The sequence below is a fragment of the Egretta garzetta genome, unplaced genomic scaffold (assembly GCF_000687185.1).
Source record: "Egretta garzetta isolate BGI_Z169 unplaced genomic scaffold, ASM68718v1 scaffold117, whole genome shotgun sequence".
Lineage (NCBI taxonomy): Eukaryota > Metazoa > Chordata > Aves > Pelecaniformes > Ardeidae > Egretta > Egretta garzetta.
Genome location: NW_009260479.1, coordinates 2589779 through 2610670, shown reverse-complemented (window position 1 = coordinate 2610670; position 20892 = coordinate 2589779). Strand labels below are relative to the sequence as shown.

The 20892-nt window shown below is 40.9% G+C and overlaps 2 protein-coding genes across 5 annotated transcripts in view; one reads left to right on the top strand and one right to left on the bottom strand.

Moving 5' to 3' along the window:
- WDR48 (WD repeat domain 48) overlaps window positions 1–8019 on the top strand; it is a 28674-nt gene extending 20655 nt beyond the window's left edge. For all 3 annotated transcript variants that reach the window (XM_035899627.1, XM_035899629.1, XM_035899628.1), the window contains 5 exons: window positions 1803–1908; window positions 3371–3458; window positions 4026–4102; window positions 5151–5343; window positions 5959–8019. In XM_035899627.1, the coding sequence (XP_035755520.1) occupies window positions 1803–1908; window positions 3371–3458; window positions 4026–4102; window positions 5151–5343; window positions 5959–6054 (560 nt within the window). In that variant the 3' untranslated portion in view covers window positions 6055–8019. The remainder of the gene's footprint in view (window positions 1–1802; window positions 1909–3370; window positions 3459–4025; window positions 4103–5150; window positions 5344–5958) is intronic.
- GORASP1 (golgi reassembly stacking protein 1) lies at window positions 6389–20883 on the bottom strand. Of its 2 annotated transcripts, none has more exons than XM_035899630.1 (8): window positions 18502–20883; window positions 17380–17583; window positions 16624–16710; window positions 16124–16254; window positions 14912–15053; window positions 14140–14284; window positions 13627–13782; window positions 6389–12914 (listed from the first exon to the last, which is right to left on the bottom strand). In XM_035899630.1, exons 2-8 carry the CDS (start codon window positions 17566–17568, stop codon window positions 12631–12633), a joined length of 1134 nt encoding a protein of 377 aa, XP_035755523.1. In that variant the 5' UTR covers window positions 17569–17583; window positions 18502–20883; the 3' UTR covers window positions 6389–12630. The 2 variants fall into 2 exon arrangements, with proteins under 2 accessions (XP_035755523.1, XP_009642367.2); XM_009644072.2 differs by having other exon boundaries at window positions 18631–20883.
- Between the last annotated feature and the right edge of the window lie 9 nt (window positions 20884–20892).

Sequence of the window (20892 nt, the reverse complement as noted above, 5' to 3'; positions counted from 1 at the left end):
GCAAGGAGCAGTAGTTCAGTTATTCAACATTAGACGGTATTCTCTTGACATAATTCCCATTTGTTTCTAGGTATTATGAACAATACAAAATAAAAGAAAGATTTCTTGGAAAAAAAGACAATCAGTGGCTATTAGAATAATACATGGGGCAGGTCTATAAAAAAACATCTTAAGAGTGGTGATTTAAGATAATAATGCGAAGTCTAGTCAGGCATGAGATGAAAAGCACAGCTATGTAAAATGTAAGATAGTGGCTGAATTTGGCAGAATAAAAGAGACTGTAACTAAGTTTGTGGATAACTTTGGAATTAATTCAACCCAGATCAGAGTTGACTGAAAAGTCTTGTCTTTGGCGATGAAGAAATTACTTTCTCAGATGTAATTAAGAAAACTATAAGTTCAGCAATATCTTGCCATTTTGTGATACAGATTGTGCCAAGCGTCAGCTACTTTCCTCTTTCAGAAATGACCTCCATGGAGGGTTACAGCACTTGGCAGGCTTTTCTGGATAAAGTTGCTGATTCTCATACTTTTGTGTATTGGCAGCCTACAGCTTAAGAGCCAGACAATATATGAGAAGTGTAGCTCGGGCTTTTGTGTCGTTGGAACACTGATGCGGCAGTACTGATTTCTGTGAAGAGCTGTGGATTAGTGGAATGTTTAGAATATTCCCTGCAGAATCAGTCTTCATTTTCCCTTTCAAAAGTAACTGTTAAGAAACTGATACTGAACAGTGACTTAAGAGGATAAAGTGTACCTGTTGGACACTGAAATTTGTGTGAAGAGACAAGAACTTTTATACAGATACATATGCATAGATGTGCAGTATGGCTCCTCTCGATTGTTAACAAGTGTTATGAAGAAATGTTTCAAACTGTAGGATTTTTCACTTGCTCTAACTTCAGTATCATATTCATCCCTTCTAATAGAGAATAGATTTTCTTTTTTGGTTTCTTTGCTTGATACAATTTTTGACCTTTCTTTCACTACATATGTTACTGGTCAGAAAGCTGAAGAATTATTCATCTCATGAGACTATGCCATTTAAATTTCTTGTGTCGCTTGAATTCAACATCATGTTCTGATACAGTAATTAGATGCTGCAGTGTAATCGAGATGATCTTTCCCAAGTGAAAGGAAGGCATCTAAATACTTCTATAGTGTGTTTCAAGATATCTGACTGACGTAGAAGCTGCACTGTTCAAGAGGTGCATGAATAATGCTGATCTTTCTTTATCTTATCCTATCCACCTGATATGGAATCGGGTTCTTCACTGTTTGAAGACCAGATCGCTATAACTAGCTAAAAATAAACTGAATTTAGAATGCAGTCATTTCAAGGAAATGTGAGTCCAAGCTTTGCTACTTCACTTGTTTTGACATCGGGCAAATCCAGGTAGAAGAGCAAAGCTAACATCCTTCAGAGTTCTGTACTGTCAGTGTGGAGGGGAAAAATTTCTATATTAGTATTGTTTGGTTTGACAAATCCTCAGAATTCTGTTAAGGAACTGGAAAAAAATAGTAATCAGGTTTTGGCTCGTGAACTCTATTTTCCTTTTCTCAAAGACTTTTGACATAGGCCTTCCACAAGCCTGCACTGATCTCGTTACTCTCTAGCGTTCCTTTTTATATACTTGCTATGTGTTGGAAATGGAGATTTTCTTGGTTTTTATGAAGCTTATCATTTTGTTAATTTATGAAATACGTTAACTGTAGGTGGAAAAGACACTTTTTGGTCTATGTATACCCAACTTTAAGGCCTAGTGCAGCCTCACTGTTATGTATGGTTTTTTTCCCACCAGTGAATGGTGAGCAGGAGAACAGAGTCCAGAAGGGAAATGGATACTTCCAAGTGCCACCGCATACACCAGTTATTTTTGGTGAGGCTGGAGGACGCACTTTGTTCAGGTATAAAAACTCAAGAGTGTAAATTCAGCAGCCAAACAGTCACTTCCTTTGTGCAAGCAGAAATGTTATCAAAATGCAAATACTTGCATCCGTTCTGTACTGTACATTCAAGTCATGCCCTTGGCAGGCAAATTAAGCAGCTGTTAATGATGATTTTGCATTGTCCAACTGAGTATGTGAGTTTGAACGCCAACAAGGTGTGGGGTTTTACAATTTTCAGAGTTGTATATTGTTCTTAGTTGTATGTCATAGCTTTGAGATCTTTTTGGGTGCCCTCTTCCTGCAAACTGGTTAACTGAACTTTGTTTTAGAATGAAATTGTGATTTAGATTCTCGTAGAACTTCTTTTACGGGTCTGTTGTGCTGAGCTGTGAACGTTAATGGCTCAGACAGAAGATCCTACTCGCCTAGAGAGTTGGTTTCTGCTCCCAAAATTGTAAGTGATCACACATTAGAAGGCCCTAAGCTCTGGCAGGTGGGAGCACAAGTTCTGCACTGTAACATGTATATACTGACTGCCCTTCTGTTCCTTTTCATTCCACGTTGAAAAGCCTAACTGTGATACGTGATATGCCAGAGACAGTTTAATAGTGCTGCAAAACAGATGCCAAACTTTCAAATACCGTGAAGCATTTAATATTTACTGACATAGTAGATTTTAAATTTATGGAGTGGGGGATGTTTGATTTGTTGGTTTTGTTTCCCAGGCTGAATAGGCCCCAAAACTACGTAACTTCCAGTCCGTGAATTGGTCAGTAAAACAGGGTAGCCTTTTTCGGCTTTGAAGACTTTTTTTTTTTTTTCTGCAGTACCAATATATTTACATTGTAACTGGGCTTAATGTTTGCATCCATTCTGTACTGGTGGATCTTACGTCTTAGACAGTCTGTTCTCAGGAAAGACACCACTGGAGGGAGCAAGGCATGCTTATTGGACCTAAAAGGTGGCTTGCAGGACTCTGACAAAATACTTAATTGGAACTTGCAAAATTATTTGTGGCTTTGTTTTACCATCGTATGTGTGGATCTCTTAAAATCGGTTTTATTCTTTCCATTTGTTGGGGGCTTAGCAGACACTTTACGGGCAAAAGCTTATTTTTTCCCAAGCAGAAAAAAATTGCTTTATGCCAGGTGCCTTTCCCCTTCTGACAGCTTTGTACTTCAACACACAAACATACACTATCCACGAGCAAAGTAGTTTTTTAAATTTCTCTGTGCCATCGCCTCTAGTCTCCCGAGATACTGCTCCCTGTTTCTGCTCCAGGGATCTGCCTGCAGCGACTTTTTCTGGTCTTTACAGGAAAACACATGATCGCGTCCCCAAGAAGTTTGGTGATGTGAAGGGCCAGCTAACCAAGTTCAAGCTCCCTGCCCATTAAAAGGGCAGGGCCTCTCCTGAAAGCTTTTTAATGCGCTTTGCAATAATTGGTTTCATTCACAAAGGTTATTTCTGTATGTCCTAGGTTATTATGTCGGGATTCAGGTGGTGAAACTGAATCTATGCTTCTTAATGAAACTGTGCCCCAGTGGGTAATTGACATCACTGTGGATGTAAGTATCGCCTGGAGAGATATTGGGTTTTTGTTGGTTTGTTTTTAAGGTGAACTACAATTTCTTTAAATGTACAGGATCTGAAATAACATTTTAAATTTTTGCCTTGTTTGTATTTAAAATAAGTGGTCTCAAGGTCTGTATTCAAGACCCTTTGAGACTCATTATTTTTTGATGTGTCCAGTTAAGGCATTTTTGCTCAATTTCTTTTGACAGAAAGTCTTAGAAAAAGGTTTCAAAGCCCTGTGCATGACTGGCCTCCTTTTCAAGTGTGGCACTCAGGAACAGAGAATACTTTTCATATTGCTGCAGTCTTTTGGTACTGTCTAATTTCCTTTGAAATAACTGATAATTTCTATTCAAAAGCTAGATATGTGTATCATCTAAATTGAAGCATCTCAGGAGTATGAGTAATTTGGAAGTTGGCTGCGGTAGTTATGTTGATTAAGAATCTCTCTTGGTTTTTGATAATTAGGAGATGAATATACTTCACATACCAGCTGGTGGAAATAGAAGCTGGTAACAGTTCATCCTAAATTAACACTCTGCAAATTTGTTTCCTTCTAGAAAAATATGCCCAAATTCAATAAGATTCCCTTCTACCTCCAACCTCATTCATCATCAGGGGCAAAAACTCTAAAAAAGTAAGTAATGCATATTTGACTCTGAAAACTGCAGAAAGACAACTGCAAGCTCAAAAAAACCCCAAAACTCAGTTTGCCAGACAATCATATTGCGCTCGATGAGTTTGTAGAAGTTCCTAGTCATTTAAGCAGCATCACTCTGAAGCATTAAATTAAATTAAATATCAGAATATTTGAAAGAAGTGTAGGTTTCTTTTGGGTTCAATGGGCAGTTGCTTAAGTCTATGCTAAGAAATGTCCAAGAACTAACTACTGAAATTAGACTTTGGTGGTATTTAATCAGGAAACAGAGGAACTCATAGATTGTTACACTGTTCAGAGCCACAGTTTTCTATTATCTTTCCTATTGCTAACAGTGATAAATATTAGCTTTTTTAAAAGGAAAAGGTACAAAACCTGAGAGCAGGGGATGCAGGAGTCTGCCTGTCGCATTAGCTGTAACCGGAGCTACGGCAGGGGATGCAGGAGTCTGCCTGTCGCATTAGCGAGAGGCTACATACGTTAGAAATCAGTACAGGTCCTCAGGTGTGAAGTCAGTGTCACAGATGTTGTGCCTGCCATTTATACGCAACAATTCCCTTTGTTTTCCACAAATGCCTGGTTCCTCTTTTAAGTTTTACTGAATTCTTCACATCAGAGACAATTTATGGAGGAGGAGCTTCATAGGCTTTTTGTGTATGTTGTGGAAAACCTGCTGCTGCTTACTACTTTAGGAAAGCCTTCTGTAAACGTGGTAGGGTGAACAGCTTATTCTGGCTTACCTCTTTTATTATTCCGTATTCTCCTCTGTCGTTCTTTTGCAAATCCCGTTTCTGTTGAAAGAATGAGGGTTGTGTACAGTACTCTTCATCTAAAGTTTAATTTAATCCAGTCTTTTGAATATCGTACCCCTTTTCTGAGTCCCTTTTGCTGTTTGAATCTTTGGATAAGTAGCTGTTATGATCACAGCATTCTGGACGATCCTGATAATTTACTGTTAGACTTACGATATAAAGATCTTACCTGTTACTCATTTTTTTTCCTGCCAAACTTCACTTATCTCGTATAGAGACCGACTGTCGGCAAGTGATATGCTTCAGGTGAGAAAAGTGATGGAACATGTGTATGAGAAAATCATAAACCTGGATAATGAATCTCAGACAACGAGCTCTTCCAATAACGAAAAAGCAGGAGAACAAGAAAAAGAGGAGGATATCGCTGTGCTAGCGGAGGAGAAGATTGAACTCCTGTGCCAGGACCAGGTAAGTTAACTTGGGCGTTTTAGCCTGTGAACACCACCGATGTCTAGCAATGAATCGCTTGTGAATTTCTGAATGCTGAGCTTGAAATCCGCTGTAGATTATCTGTTACCTTAAAACTAAGTAAGTGTTTTGCCATCATGTTAACTTGCTGCTGACGCAAGTTCAGACAGCTGCAGATAGCCAGATCAAAGATTTATACAGTGTGCCTGTCTAATTTGGTCTGGGCTGGTAGCCACTGTAGGATTGCTTACTCATACCCAGCAAATGGACTTAATGCAACTCCACAGAGTTCCGTTTCTAGCATTTTGGGAATGTTTTGAATTTTACATTTCTAGCAGAGTTCACTATTTGTCCAAGAGTATGAATTGCCTAGTAAGTGTAATAAGAGCATGAAGATTAAATATGGAGGAGGTGGTTGTAATGCATGGTTATGTTATATTGCTTGGAGTAATGCATTGGGTTTACTTGCCAGTTGAAAAATCTGAGCCTTTGCATGGTTCATCTTTGATGCCAGTTCCCCCGTAGGCTTGTTTCGCCCAACGGGAGAGTTTTATCTTTGAATGCCTGACGATCTAGCAGATTTGTGGAATAAAAGATGAATTTTTTACTCATTAGGTTTTGGATCCGAATATGGACCTTCGAACTGTAAAGCACTTCATTTGGAAGAGTGGTGGTGATCTGACACTTCATTATCGCCAGAAATCAACGTGAAGGGAGTGGTGGACCCAAATGGTTACTTATTTCCTTGGCCATACTGTACTGGTTCCAAGAGTAGTACTATAGAAGCCCACTGAACCCCTAAGGTAGATGAGACTTCTAATGACTCAGTATGGATGGAAAGTATACATTTAATTGAAGTGACTAATAGATCTGTAATATAGAGGAAAAAAAAATCTATATGACTTAAACTAAAGTCTGTCCTAGTCTCAGCCAATGAGATGGGAAGTCCCCGAGTGGTTCGTGTTGTGTGAGGTGTACAGAGAACGGGTGATAATCCGGTGCAGACTTTTGCTTCCTCCTTTTTGCTTCTGTTTTTTTTTTTTTTCCCGAACATAATATCCTCATCTGCTCATGCTTGATATGAAACTGTTTTGGCCATATTAGTCGCTGTGTTCACAATAGAATTCACAACTGCACACAAGGTATTTTTAGTACATTCCATTGATAAAGTTCCTACGACGATTTCTCACAGGTTACTCAAAACATTTCTACCACTTTAAGGAATTTGGAAAAGAAAAACAACAGAAAATAGGCATTGCATACTTGAAAGAATCAGCCCATTTAATCGCAGATGAAGGGTTAACATTAGAATCGTTTTAATACTGCAACGCAATTGTTGCTTTGGAGAGCTGTCGACATGCAGAATAAGAACACTAGATAAATATTGTAGTGGGGTCAGTCCAATGATGCTGTGCATCATAACAGAGCGAACATGCTTTGCAGCAACTTCAAGAGATTTTTTTTGTTTTGTTTTTAAATATATATATATATCTACTTCCTGCACTGTGTCCTAGGTGTTCTAAAGACACGCTAGTCTAATTTTTGGTAACTGTGCTCCAAAACTATGTGACTTTTTGTTAAAACTTCAGACCGTTCTGAAAATAACTTCATATGTTTAATGTTAAACTTTAGAAACTTCTCAGCAGATTTCATATTCATGATATAAAAATACTTACTCTTCTTTTCCGAAGTTTTATATGCAGTTGTTCTTTTGTTATAGATGTATGCGGATCTTCTTTTCACTCTTATTTCTAAAAAATCTGTGACTGTCATAGACTCAGAGTAGTCTTTTATAGAATTTAACTTATTGGGGGGAGGGGGTAAAGGCATTTCAACTTCTCATGAGAAAATGTGGGGCTGTCCCACAAAACCATTTGTAGCCAGAACAAATTACAAATCCTCGTAAAGAAAGTGTGTAAAAAATGACTCTTGTCTGAAGCAGAAGCACAAGTGCCTTCAAAGGGCAGTAGATTATTCGAGTTTCTTCAGGAGACATACGCTCTTGCCCTTCCTGTATCTTGCTATCAAGATTTAGGTTGAGGCCTAAAGAAAGTCCCAATAAATTATATTACTGGGATTGTATTGGTCAAACAAAAAGGAAAATATTTTTCATTGTTATTTTATTTGAAACAAAATAGTCAAATCATTACCTTCTGCACTCTTAACCTAGCTAAACAAACTCCTTGCTTAAACAAACCATAGGGCTCAGAACCAAGCTAGCTGGTCTTTTTCCCTGTCTTTTGAGAGTCAGTTTCAGTTTTTAATCCCCATTTCTGTGTATGCTCAGTTTGACACCGTTGTGCTCTAACCACACATTTTTAGTGGTGTTTGTGAATTAAATGGTTAAACAGAACCGTAACTTTTATTGATAAATTGTCCTGACTTGTATTTATTAATAGCAAGGGTCTATGCTTGTTCCAATAGGCGCTGTTTGGGTTGGGTTTTTTTCCTGGTTGTCTTGCTTCCCCGTTGTATACATTGGAATCGCTCCCAGTAATTTTGTTTGAAATCAGCCAAGGTTGTAATTTTTCTTTTTTTTTTTTTTTGTTTTGTTTTCTTTCTTTCTAACCATCCCAAAACACAGTTTCAGGAAAGATTGACAGAAGAGTCTGCAATGCCAGAAGGGTAAATGATGTTTCACAGTTGTATAGAATAAAAGGCTTTAGGTAAAATATTTTCCAGTTGTTTTGTGTATTGGATCGAATGTGCAATCTTAGAGCTTGGACCATCGCCACGTAAGGGTTGTACTGCAAAGGACTTCAAAGTCCTCTGAAGCCTCAAGTGATGGAAGGGCTGAAGAAATGGCGGTGCCATAACAAAATTCCTTAAAGATGATCTTCTAATATGGTTGGACATAAGGATTTAGCAGGCACGCAGGCCTTCAGATAAAAGCTCTGAGATCCCGCTGAGGTGGAGAACGTGCTTGAGTAACACTGTTTGCTTGGGCAGTGCGTGCTTCTGTGCTACCAAAATGTTTTGTGCTAACACCGGTGTAGTGGGTAAGAAAAGACAGCCCTGCCACAAGTGACTCGTGCCAGCTGACACAGAGTTTTCTGGATGTGGAAAGGTTGTAGCCCTGTAAGAGACAGATATCAAGAAACGGATTGACTAAAATAGTTTCCTGTAAGATGTGGTGAGATTCTTCTGTGAGCAGTTGAATCCTTTGAGACACAAATAGAAGGAAGTCACTTTGCACAAACGCCATGCAGACCAGAGGGGCTGATTAGGGACCGGACAGGGGCACGCCCCCTCTCTTTCTGAGGATCTGGTGGCAGTGCTTTAGCCATCTTTTTCATGGACCTGTGAATGCTTCAGTATTTTTTTGTAGCTTAGAAATGTAACTTAAACCAAACCACTGCTTTGAAGCTGCTGTGACAGGTTAGCAGAGTCAAATCAAGTGCAGCGAGTGACCGGTAGCTGCTTTCACTCACCAGCCAGAGGCAGTGGTGCCCGATTCCTTCCTAATTGCTTGGAGGTGAAAATACTTGCCCAGTTATGGGGAAAGATGGAGAAGGGTGAGGGTGCTGAGGAGAATTCTGAATTAAATGCTTCTCCCCTGCAGGCTGCTCTCTGCCGCTTTGCCATTCTGCTAAATTCAAGGTGCAGGAGCTCAGGGGTGCTGACAACAGCCGCCCACTTCCCCAGTTAGTGCTGTAATCCGTAGTGCTAGGGGGGATTAAATCCTGAACCCCCAAGCAGGTGGAAATGCATCATTCAAGCCCATCAGCACACATGCGAGTGGTGTGATCTCTACTCCATGTTGCAGCTTTTCTCAGTTACCGCTAAGAGGAATTCAGTCCAGTCCAGAGATTTGGATGAGCAGCTTCTAAAAGGGATCCTAGAGTAGCACAGCAGCAGGTTTGTGCAGGCTCTGTAAATCGGCAAGCCTGCTGTGGAAGCTCAAGGGGGGAAGACAAAGTCATCTCTGCCTGAACTTGGTATTTCAGCAGTTCTTGCCCCACAGCTGTTCACCTTAAAGACACTAAATGCATTCCTTCAAGTTCAGCTGGAATCAGTTTAGCATCCATACATTCTTAACAGTGAGCTTTGCATGTTTATCTGTAGGATAGTTATTTCCTCATGAGTTTTAGGGGTTAGGATCATTCCTGGTTATGGGTTATGCTGTCTGAAGTTCCCCTGAATTGAGTAATTTACCTCCGAAGGGAAGGCTTGATCCAAGCTGCTGAAGTTAGCCTTGCCTGGGGCGAGGCTTGATCAAGTTGCTCCAGCCTTTGTTGAGTAGAGATGCGCATGTCTGGGTGGGTGGAGGTCCCACAGCCTCCCCTCCAGGGCCAGTAGAGGCATGGCTCAGTGGAGATGAGCTTTGTCTAGTCCTTGCCTTAATACCTGAGCTCCTGGTAGCCTCTTTGGATGTAAATGTCTGCCAGACTCACCTCCTCAGGCTTGGCTGACAGCATCTCGGGTCTGGAAGCTTATCCTATTGTGTCCGGCCGTACCAAACCACCATCCAGTGTCGAGCTACACATCTACTGCCTCCAAGCTCCAAAATTGGCACAAAGCACTTTAAAGGTGACAGCTTCCTTCCTTTGTTTTGCCCTCCTTGTGATACTGCAAAATAAATATCCCTCAAAAGCGTACAGAAGCAAACGAGGTAATATACAGCTCTCCTACTTATCTGGAAACAGCAGCTTTTGTTTCAAACCCCAGATACAGAAGCTTCAAGCCACTGCACTCAAAGGTAGCTCTGGCTCCCACAGCCATTCTTGCTTGTTTCGGACCAACATAAAATGTTACCTCTTTTTATTTCAGACCTGGCCTCTCCTCACAGGCTTTACGAGATACATTTCGCTCAGCAGTAAGTAGTACCTGGTCATTCCCTTCCTGAATTTTCCTCAAATTAAGGTGGCAGCAGTAGCAGCAAGATAATTACAAGTGCTCCCGTCTGTCTCGGAGGGGGCGGCCCTCCTGTTGTCTACGCTTGCAGCAACAGCAGGAAGGCAAGGCAGGAGGCCTGTGTCTCCAGGAGACTTGGATCCTGTCTGGAACCAGCCACTCTCAGGAGCTTCTACCACTCTTTTTAGGTTTTGTTTGGAAACTAGGAAATTCTAATCAGCTTTCTCACTTCTGCACCCACAAGCAAAAGAGTACCTTTACTTCTCTTTGCTTCAGCAGGGAGGCAGCTTCAGGGATCTTGAAAGGTAGTCTCCAAATTGTCAAGAGAAAGGAATTTGAGGAAGAGGTTAAACTCTTCACCTCATTCAGCATTTAAATGATAAAATTTAAGCTGGGTGAATACAACATACTACTGGCTAGAGGTTTTAACTCTTTATTTGGTTTTCTAAACAGATGTTAGACCACTGTGCGTAAATATTTTGAAAAAAGAATCAAGTCTCATAACTATAAACCAACTCCCCCCTTCCCCTTCCCAGAGCCTATTAACATAAGGTAGCCTGGACACAGACTGGCCTAAGTGTTAAGCCATTTATTACTGTGACATTTGAAATGTAGTGTGAGCTTTGACATTCCCTGCGCTTTAATTTCTAAGGGTGCTTACGATACCGCATCAGTTAAATGAGCTACTACCACCTTAAAAACAGTTTTGAGAAAGCTGTAAGGCTAGGAACAGGCCTAAATAAACAACAACAAAAAACCCAAATAGATCACCTGTGTGTCTGCAGTCACCAGGCTCGGACACCAAACTTATCAATCACTTAAATTACATTTATTTTTAGTGTTTGGCTGTTCACCCTTGTAGCAGTCGGTTGGGGGGAGGAGATGTTTATTTTAGCAATAGAGGAAAAAAATTCTGTTCACTATTAACAGACCCTTTAGCAGACCAGATTTCCAATCTCTTGATCCAGTCTCTACCTGCAGGTAGAGCTCAACGCATTCTTCTTTAAAGCAGAAATTATTTTGACCATCCTGTTCAGAGCTACTGTATTTTACATGAAAACAGTATCTAAGACCAACAGCCACGAAGGAACGTAAAGGACAGGTTTCAGGTACGGGTATACTCATCCAATACCTCTCTTGTGTTGCAGCTTTGCCTGCACCCTTTTGCTGAAGCTGAGCTGTCGGGCAAATCTGTGTGAGCCAGGCTGCCCAGCCTGCGCTGTCACCCGATTTCAGCGCTTACTGACCGCCCTCCACCGGGCACAGGGTGGAAACGGGGCAGGGAAAAGGAAGTGAGACAATACCGTGCTAAATAAGGATACTCTAGTTTATAGCTTAAACACGCACCTAACCTTGAACCCCGTTCTTTTAATCTGAGGGATTTTCACCACGCTAACTGTACCAGCTAGAGTGAAGTTATTGCCGAGCAGCAGCTTTAAAATTCCGAGACAAATTACTGCCCCAAGGGGTATAAACACACCCACATTTCTTTCACGTTGACTATTACATTCAGAAGCTATTTTGAAGACAAGTGCAAATGAAATTAAAAAAGCCACAAAAAGCAATAGATGTTGCTGCACTAACTCGTGTCTTAAGCTTAATGATTTGTATAAAACCAGAAGTGGGTCAATGGAAAAGCACAACTAAAGAAAATCTACTTCTGTCACTACAGCAACCAAGACATTCAACTCCACTGAAAAGGTTAATCACCCTGAAAACACACGGGCCTGACTTAACATCATCTTTGACTTCAGTCTGTTTCAAATAACCATCATCATTTTCCCCCTCACATGTGTTTTTTTAGCTGTGAGACGACCGCATGATCCACTGAAGAGCGAAGGTGAACGACAGGGCCCACCCACACGGTTTTGTCCTATCTCTGTGCTGCAACTTCAAGCCCTACGGCACTTCCTTTCCTGCAAAAGCAGTTGTAGAGAAGGTACACGAGTAACTGTTAGAGAGATGGGAAACGAAAACAAGTAGGAAATGCCTTGAAAGGCACGTGAGGGGTACCATTAGAAAAGCTTTCTAGCAAGTCAAAACCATAAATAGCTTTTTTTAATGCCTTCAATCATACTGAGAAAATCATCATCAAGTGTCACTGTTCAGGCAGAGTGCCTTCATAAATACATTCAGGAGCATCTGTAAGCAAATGTGAACTCAGGAGCTTGACATTTTGCCAGTCTCCAACTTGTTCCTGCATTGATTTCTCCATAAATTTGGTGATTTCAGACAGCATTCAAAGTTTGAACACAGATCAATCCATTAAACAATGACTGGAAAGACAATAGGATAGGCATTTCATACAATTTCTTTTATAATATTGTCTACACTAACAAAATAGAATAACTGTAATTCTTCCAAGATCAGAAAAATATTCCAAGCTGTAGTGTCACAGCATATGGGAGTCTGTAAACAAAAGCACCATCCGTTTCACTCACGATCTTGCGTGGCTGCTGCTTCTTTCTGCTCGCATGCTGCTTCATCATCTGGTTTCACCGGCGTAGTGGTTAATGAGCTCTCAATACTGCTTAAGAGCAGCTTTGTTCCTTGGTTATCGGGATCAGTTCCTAGTGTTGTTTTTGAAGAAATTTCATTAGGAAGAGCAAAAGAAGGCAACGATGGAATCGAAGGCAGTAGGTTGTCCAACTCAAGCTGCTTGACTGAGCCTTCAGAGTACATGGTTACATCTTCAGGGTCTAAAGCTGTGGCATTTTCTGAGAAATTGAAACAGTTTGTAAGAAAACCAAAAGCTGTCAGGCGAACAGACAGCGCCTCTGGTCACCATATGTCTGGAGAGTCAGCTTGGACAAGCTGCCTGGTAGAGGCACATAACCAGATTCACACCTGTCAAATACATGGGCTGTGTTTACCCAGTTCTCCCCAAATCCAGAAAAATCTGATGGTGCAAGCAGATTTTTAAGAGATCACAAACCAAATTTGGTCTGCTGTATTCTTATGCTAGAGATGTTTTATTTTGTGTTACAACTTTTAGCCACCTCACTTTTTAAAAGGGGAAAGGCATCCATAATGTGAAGATTATTTTTTTTTAAATAGAAAAGTCACTATTAAGATGACTGCAACTTTGTTTTCACTTTACAACTGTGAAGACAAGCCTGTGGTACAAAAACTCGTGTACGGTTATTTTAGAAAGACCTACTTTTGAGGTCAGTTTAATCTGGAACATCAACATTTTCACTCAAAGAAAAAGATACATATTCTATAATCTTATAAAAAAGCCTATTAGTTTTTATTGACTTCTACACCTGATCTCTGCTACTTTTTCCCATCCCGTTTTAGCCAGTCCCCTTTCAGATTTTTCTCCAAATTGGCTTATTTCCAAAAAGGATGATACTGTTGAACAGGCATGAGTTGGTGCCATTCCAGAAATTAGGTCAGAGGCCTAAAGGAGATCTTGAATACACTTACCAAAATAAGCAGAAGCGTCATTGTTCGACATTAACTTTTCAGTGCCTGCTAAAGCGTCTGCTGCTGGCATGTTGAAGGAGGCAGATGAGGGCACGTTGGACACTTCTCTTAAGTCACTGAGCTCAGGAAATGAAATACCAGACATATCTAGAAATCCTGCAGGAGAATGCAAGTATTACAGTACTGGTTTAGATGTAACAAAAAATTCTAGATTCAAAACCACGTTATATCCCGAGTGAAGTCAGTCGAGTCCCCTCCCCACTGAATGCCAATAAATATAACCTAAAAGTTGGCTGGCATCAGTGGAAAGACTTCTGTGGAATGCTAACCTCAGTCAGGCTCACAGTACCCAAATTCTACAGTTCTGAAATCCAGTGAAGGCAAAAACTTTAAGGAAAATAACCACCAACGCTCATAGTTCTGTATTTAAGTCTCAAACTTGTTTAAGACCTTATTAGTTTACTGAGATGTCCTCTAAAGAATTGCTGAAAAAAATCACCCAAGAAAATATACCTGGATCCATAACTCTCTGGAGAGGGGGAGGCGGAGAAAGTGAGCTTTCTGGTGAATAACCACTCATTTCTTGATCTGTGGAATGATCCAAGTTCATAACTATCTCGGAGCTGTCACTCTGAGAAGTAGGTGCCAGTAATGGAGTCTGAAATAACACAGTAATTAGGAAAAGCATCTTCTTATATTGAAAGCTTCAACTGAAGAAGGTCTCCCTATGAAAGCCTCGATCTCCAAGTACACCAATTCAGAGAGAACCTACAATGGCAAAACTGATAGTCAAGCTGCTGATTAGGACATGCTCCAGTGTAGCTTTTTAAAGCCAGTACGTTCTTAGAAGAGCAGTCCAGACTTAGTTCTTGTAGGTGTATTTTATTTCCCGGTGAGGAGAGTATTCTTCTAATGTGGTTCCCTGATACAGCTGTAGTATGCAAGTCTTCAAAACAGGAAGAAAATACCTGGCAAAAATTCCTATCTGTCAACTCTGGTGAAAGAGTAAGTGCAATATATGTAATTGCACCCAAATATAACGAGGAATATGGAAGAATACCAGCTGAAAGTTTGAGAAAATAAAGGGTACAGCTTATCAAAGAGTTCCTCGCTCATGCTGCCCTTCCTGTCATCTGCTCAGCATCATCAGCTCTCACTTTCCCTTCACCTAACCCCATTTTGTTCAAGCAAAGTTGTGTGCTGTACTCAAATATACTGTATTAGGAATGTTCCAACAAGTAGAAAATGTTGAAACTCCAGAGAACGTGACTGATTTTGTACATACCTCTGTGTAACCATTAGTAGATGGCACGGGAGTTCCAGCTTCTGTTAAGGGTGAAGGTGGTTTGCTCTCTGGCTTTTTCTTTGATACTATAGACTGTGTTGGAATTCTGTGCAAATAGCCGTATCCAATACCACATCCTAAACTGTACAACAAAATTAAAAGAAGACTTGAAAAAACAGTGTTCTTAACAGATAGCTAGGAAGTGTTTTGAATTTTGACTTTAAAACAAAAAGAGTTCAAGTCATAGAATCATAGAATCACTTTGGTTGGAAAAGACTTTTGAGATCGAGTCCAACCTTTAACCTAACCCTGCCATCCCACCACTAAACCATGTCCCTAAGCACCTCATCTATCCTTCTTTTAAATACCTCCAGGGATGAGGACCCCACCACCTCCCTGGGCAGCCCATCCCAGAGCCTGACAGCCCTTTCGGTGAAGAAGTTTTTCCTAATGTCCAACCTAAACCTGCCCTGGCGCAGCTTCAAACCATTTCCCCTCATCCTATCATCTGTTACCAGGGAGAAGAGGCCGACCCCCACCTCACTACAGCCTCCTGCCAGGCAGTTGTAGGGGGTGATCAGGTCTCCCCTCAGCCTCCTCTTCCCCAGACTAAATAACCCCAGTTCCCTCAGCCGCTCCTCGTATGACTTGTGTCCCCTCACCAGCTTTGTTGCTCTCCTCTGGACATGTTCCAGCAACGCAACATCTTTCTTGTAGTGAGGGGCCCAAAACTGAACACAGCAAGAACCTACAGCAAGAAACACCTACCTGCAAGAATCATTTCACTTGCTTATAGTACTCAAGGAGCGCTCTGCAACTGACACTTGAACACATGTAGCTTAGCTTTCAGCTGATTATTTTTATATATCTTCACAAAATATATAACCAGACTCGACTTGGATTTTGTTCCTGCTTTAACCAAACATTTGACTGGGAGAACGTAGCAAATGAATCTGCTACTGGGGAAGCCAACACAGATTTTGCCATTGGTTTCAACTCAAACAGGATTAGACCCAGAACATGCCTAATTCCTAGTTCTAAGCTATTTTTTTATGGAAAGATGAACAGTTTTGTGTGCCAAATGTAAGAACAGAAGGCTTAACTTGAAAACAACAAGCTGTAATCAATAGTAATAATGATACTCTTAACAGGAGCTCATTTACAGCGAGTATATAACCTGTCATCAGCCAGTGACTGCCCGGAGATCAGTACCTTCCTTCTCCACCCCAAGCGCCATTGGGAGTCACAACTACCTCTCGAATGGAATCTGCTTCAGTGTTATAAACCATCAGCTTCAGCGGTTTCCCCTCGTGGGATTCAATCAGTGAAAAGAAATCCTCTGACTGAAAAAAACCAACAAACCAACCAACCAACAAGGCAGCAGTTATTAAACTCAAACGTGCAAGACAAGGAGCTGGCAGTAAGTTAGCATTTTACACAGTTACTTCATCATGAGATATTAAAAACCCAAAGACAAACTGAAACTCACTAGTGTAGTTTAAGCTTTAGGGGCAACTTATTTTATTGTCAGATTAAAAAAAAGACAACGTTTACCTCAACCATAAAGCATCTGACATAAACATCAGCCTCCCAAAAAAACTATCCCCATACATGTGATGTACATGTAATTAGATTTATAAAAAAACCAAACCCTACAATGTTCACTGGGCAGGCATGGAGATGGTCGCTGCTTGAAGGAACATGGGCCCTACCTCCTGAAGAATCTGATCAGATCCAACAATGTAGTCAGTGTACGGCTGGAGACCAGCGAGAGCTGCAGGAGATGCAGGTTCAACGTCCTGTGAAAAAATGACACGTGTCGTCCGCACTGGCAGCAGGATAAACTACCCCAAGATCAGAAAGGAAATCTAACTCCAGAAACAACAGAGGGAAAGAACGTTTTGTTTGTGGGACAAAATAGAAGTCCTTGAACAGTCTACATCTAGGTGTGACATCTTGTAAAACATGCTGAATGAGAAAGACCAAGATACTACCAACTCAAAGTGAGATACTCTGAAGATGTTGAAAAGTTGCAGTTATTTAAACAACCAGACACAAACAGTCTTTCCTATTCTGTTCTACTCTTTCAGCTCTCCCTCTTAATTTTAAAATAATTTTTGGTGCTTTTTGTAACATTAATACTACAACACAGAGACACCTCATGAGCCAGAATCTTTTTTGCTTTTGCCATTGATTCTTCAACATAAGATGAAAAAAACCTCCTCCCCCTCACAAACCATTTGGTCTGGCTGGGATGGAGTTACTTTTCTTCACAGGGACAGGCAATGCGACCAGTCACCCACTATTTGTCCATATTCAAATAGCTCAGACAAACTTTCAAGCCTGTGTTCCCTCCTTCTTCTGTGCGATTTCAGCATTGTACTTCTACCTACAAGTTACTTCTAAACATTACACTTTAGAACAAGGATGTATGAACACTCATGAGACACCAAAGAATTCCATCTCACCAAAACGTGCCAGACGTGTTCATTGGCTCCCTGGAAACTGCAGAACCTCACGCTGGCTCCGAGAAGACCTTGTCCTCCCCACATGTTACTGGGGATCACCTCCACCTCTCTTATTTTCATTGTTTTGATATTATACACCTCCAGCTTCACTGCTTTTTCAGCATTTGCCTTCAGCAGATCTTTCAACATACTGTTTTCTTTATTCTGTAGAGGACAGAAAGAGAAGTACGATTAACACTATTTCTAGTTGCACCTGTAACAAAGACACCAAGCTCGTGGCAGAATTTGAACAGAGAGAACCAAAACCGTCAAAGTTTAGGCTCTATGTCTTACCATCAGTCCCAGCAGTTCAATTTTCTTCTATCAGAAAGAAGTCAGTACTGACAGCTGATGTCCCTTTACATAAGTAATTCCTATTATTCAGTTTCATCACTTACTTTCCTGTTCTTTATAACTGCTACTAAATAACAGCAGCAATATTAGATCTCAACCATGTAGTCGTAACAATAAGCAGCAACATTTTACTTCACATCTCCAATCCCAGTCCTTACTCAATAGCCCTTCAAAGTCAATGCAAATTGACCGTGAAAGGACAGACTACTTGGGAGCAGCTTAGAGAACCAACATTACTTCTGTCTTGTTAAAAGATCAATCTTTTAACCAAAAAATCTATCATTATAATAATCATTTCTGGAAAGACACCTCCACTAATGAAAGCAAGACAAACTTAATGAATTCAGCTTGTATGTATCCAGGATGAAGCATACAGCCAAAGCTGTGAGCCTTTCAAATCAAAAAAACACCAAGACTCAACTCTTCTTTCGTAACTCACCGTCCAGGTACTGTGTTCCCAGTCTGGACTATAAGACAGGCAGGCCATGATTCTTTTTCAAGTTTTATCAAATGTTGAAACAAGTTTGTTTAAACAAATGTTGAGCTCTTGCCATTGACTCACCAGTTCAATATTCACCTTGTGGCAGCAAATATGCATGAATGAGTAATACAATAAACATTGTGTTAATCTGTTAGGAAGTTAAGGCAACTAAAGGCATAAATAAGAGTTCCCTCAAATTTGGATCCAGCCAGAGAGGAGACTTTGAATGCCACCAGGTTTTACTTTACCTTGTTAATGCCATATACAGCTTCCAATATGAAAAGCTTTCTTTACTGTAACAGCTTTGGCTTCTACCTTTCATCATTACTATACTCATATTTCATGCAGGGGAAAAAATAAAATCATTTGAGGCTTACAAGCCTAGTGTGTCCTATCGCAATGATGAAATCAAAGAAAGGTTCCAGTCCTCCTTGTTGAGCTGGGGAGTTTTCTTGAACCTGGAAAACAAACATTTTGGGTTTATTATACATTGATCTCTAGTTACACTAAGGGACAGCGTTAATCTTTGCACTTGATTCAATATTTACTTTTGAGTTAAACCAGAGATGAAGATACCAAATGACAGACCTCAGAAAGCAGTGCACAATTGTGAACTTGTTTTTAGAGAACTGCGAACAACTGGTGTCCTAATTAAGCTGTAAAAAATAGGTTTCGAGCCCCATAGAGGACACAAGGATTGAGATGCAAAGTGCACAGCATGGCATTACTAAATATTGCAGACTTCAGAGAAGGGCTTAGTTTTCAAAGTGCCACTTCACAATTTTCTTCCATGCTACTAATAGCCTGAGCACACCGAGTCCCTGATTACATCACAGCCATTTTTTCACAAATTTACAGTTAGGTTCCCACAGTTTACAGCACATTAGAATAGGAACACTTAAGAGACCATGCTACAAACGCATAGCTAACTGCAAGCACTGGTCAAGATCGCCAATTGCCACAAAAGATTCGTAAGAAATAACATCTCAGTTTCATTACAGCCAACCTACCATAAAGCAGATGTAATAAAGAAATATAGAGAATACCTATTAAAATGCATTCACACCAGGAGGAAAGCCACCAAAAATTGCACAGAACTTGATATATGCAGAGCATATGAGAGTACACCCACTTCAAAGTATACTAACAAAGTAGCACGATATTAAGGGAACCATTGCAAACACGCTGACAGTTCACGCTGCTTGTAACTTCGCTGTTTGTGAACGTGGCAGTACAACCCTTAACCTGCAATATATTTAACTCCTGAAAGCCACCCCACAATTTAAGTGCTAAGTTACAACCCACACATCACTACGGAGTTCATTGCTAGCAAAGTTAAAACTGCTACATCTTATATATGGTCTTTTCATTTTGTTGGGGTTTTTTTTTTTTTAAAATCAAGTTGTATCAGTATTGTGGCTTTTGGTGGCAAGTTATTTTTGCTGCCTATGCAAGTTATAAAATACAAGTAACAGCACAGTTACTTCAGCAAAAGCTTTTAAAAGCAAAAAGGAAAAAAACCCACCAAAATAACCATGCTTTATTATTAAATAGTCAAGACTGACCACTGTAACCACAATCGGGGTAGGCAGTATTAACTGTCATCACAAGCCTAAATTGCATCAAAAGCAAACAGCCAGCTTATACTGCACCAAGCTGAAGGTTAGAAAGTGTTTACCCCACATCTCAATCCTGAATAACACACAAGAAGCCTTACAGTGAAACTATCGCAGAACACGACATTAAGGATGAAAATGTGGACAAAAAGAAGTACATGGAAGTTATGACAGAGCTCGTGACATTGTTGCTCAGATGCCCAAAAGCCGTGCAGGTTCCCCACATGAAGCTGTAACTTGCAATAAAATCCCTCAGTATTTGGTTTTCAACAGGATGCCATATCAAAAGTTGCAGGAATTACCCGGAGGAGAAAAAAAAAAAAAAACAAAAAAAAACAACAACAACTTTGCCTCCTGTATAGTGCAGGTCTCCAGTGCAGAAACCCGAGCAGTATCCTGCACTTAACGTAAAAGGAGGAGGCATTTCGTGACCACCAGTCATTGCTGATGTTAAGGGCACGGTAACTCAGTTAAGGGCACGGTAACTCAGTTAAGGGCACGGTAACTCAGTTAAGGGCACGGTAACTCAGTTAAGGGGACTGGCAGAAGCAGACTGCGCAACAAGACGGGTACCCCAAAGACACCCGGTGGTACTGAGAAACACCAACTGCTGACGAGGTGGACAGCAGCGTGGGGCAACCAGGTTCCCACGCTTATTCCAGGGAGGAAGACCCCCAACTAAATGAAAGGGTCACTTAGGCTACAGCTGCTATCGGCAGTACCTCCGCCTATCTTTAAGCTCCAAGTTACGCATTTAAACCAACGCGTGTGCAATTTGCCAGACAACAGCTACCACAAATTTGTATCGAGGCACAGCACTGCGAGGCGTGGGCCCTCAGGAAAACGCCGGCCGGAGCGGGAATGAACCCCCGCCAAGGCGCTGCACTGATCCGCCGAGACACGAGTTAAATTCTCCAGTCAGTCTGGAGGGGAGCGGCGAGGGAGGGCTATGCCAGGCTTAAACGATCTCAAATCCCTTGAAAGAAGCGCAAAAGGCTCCCCCCGGCTCTCCGGCAGCCAAGG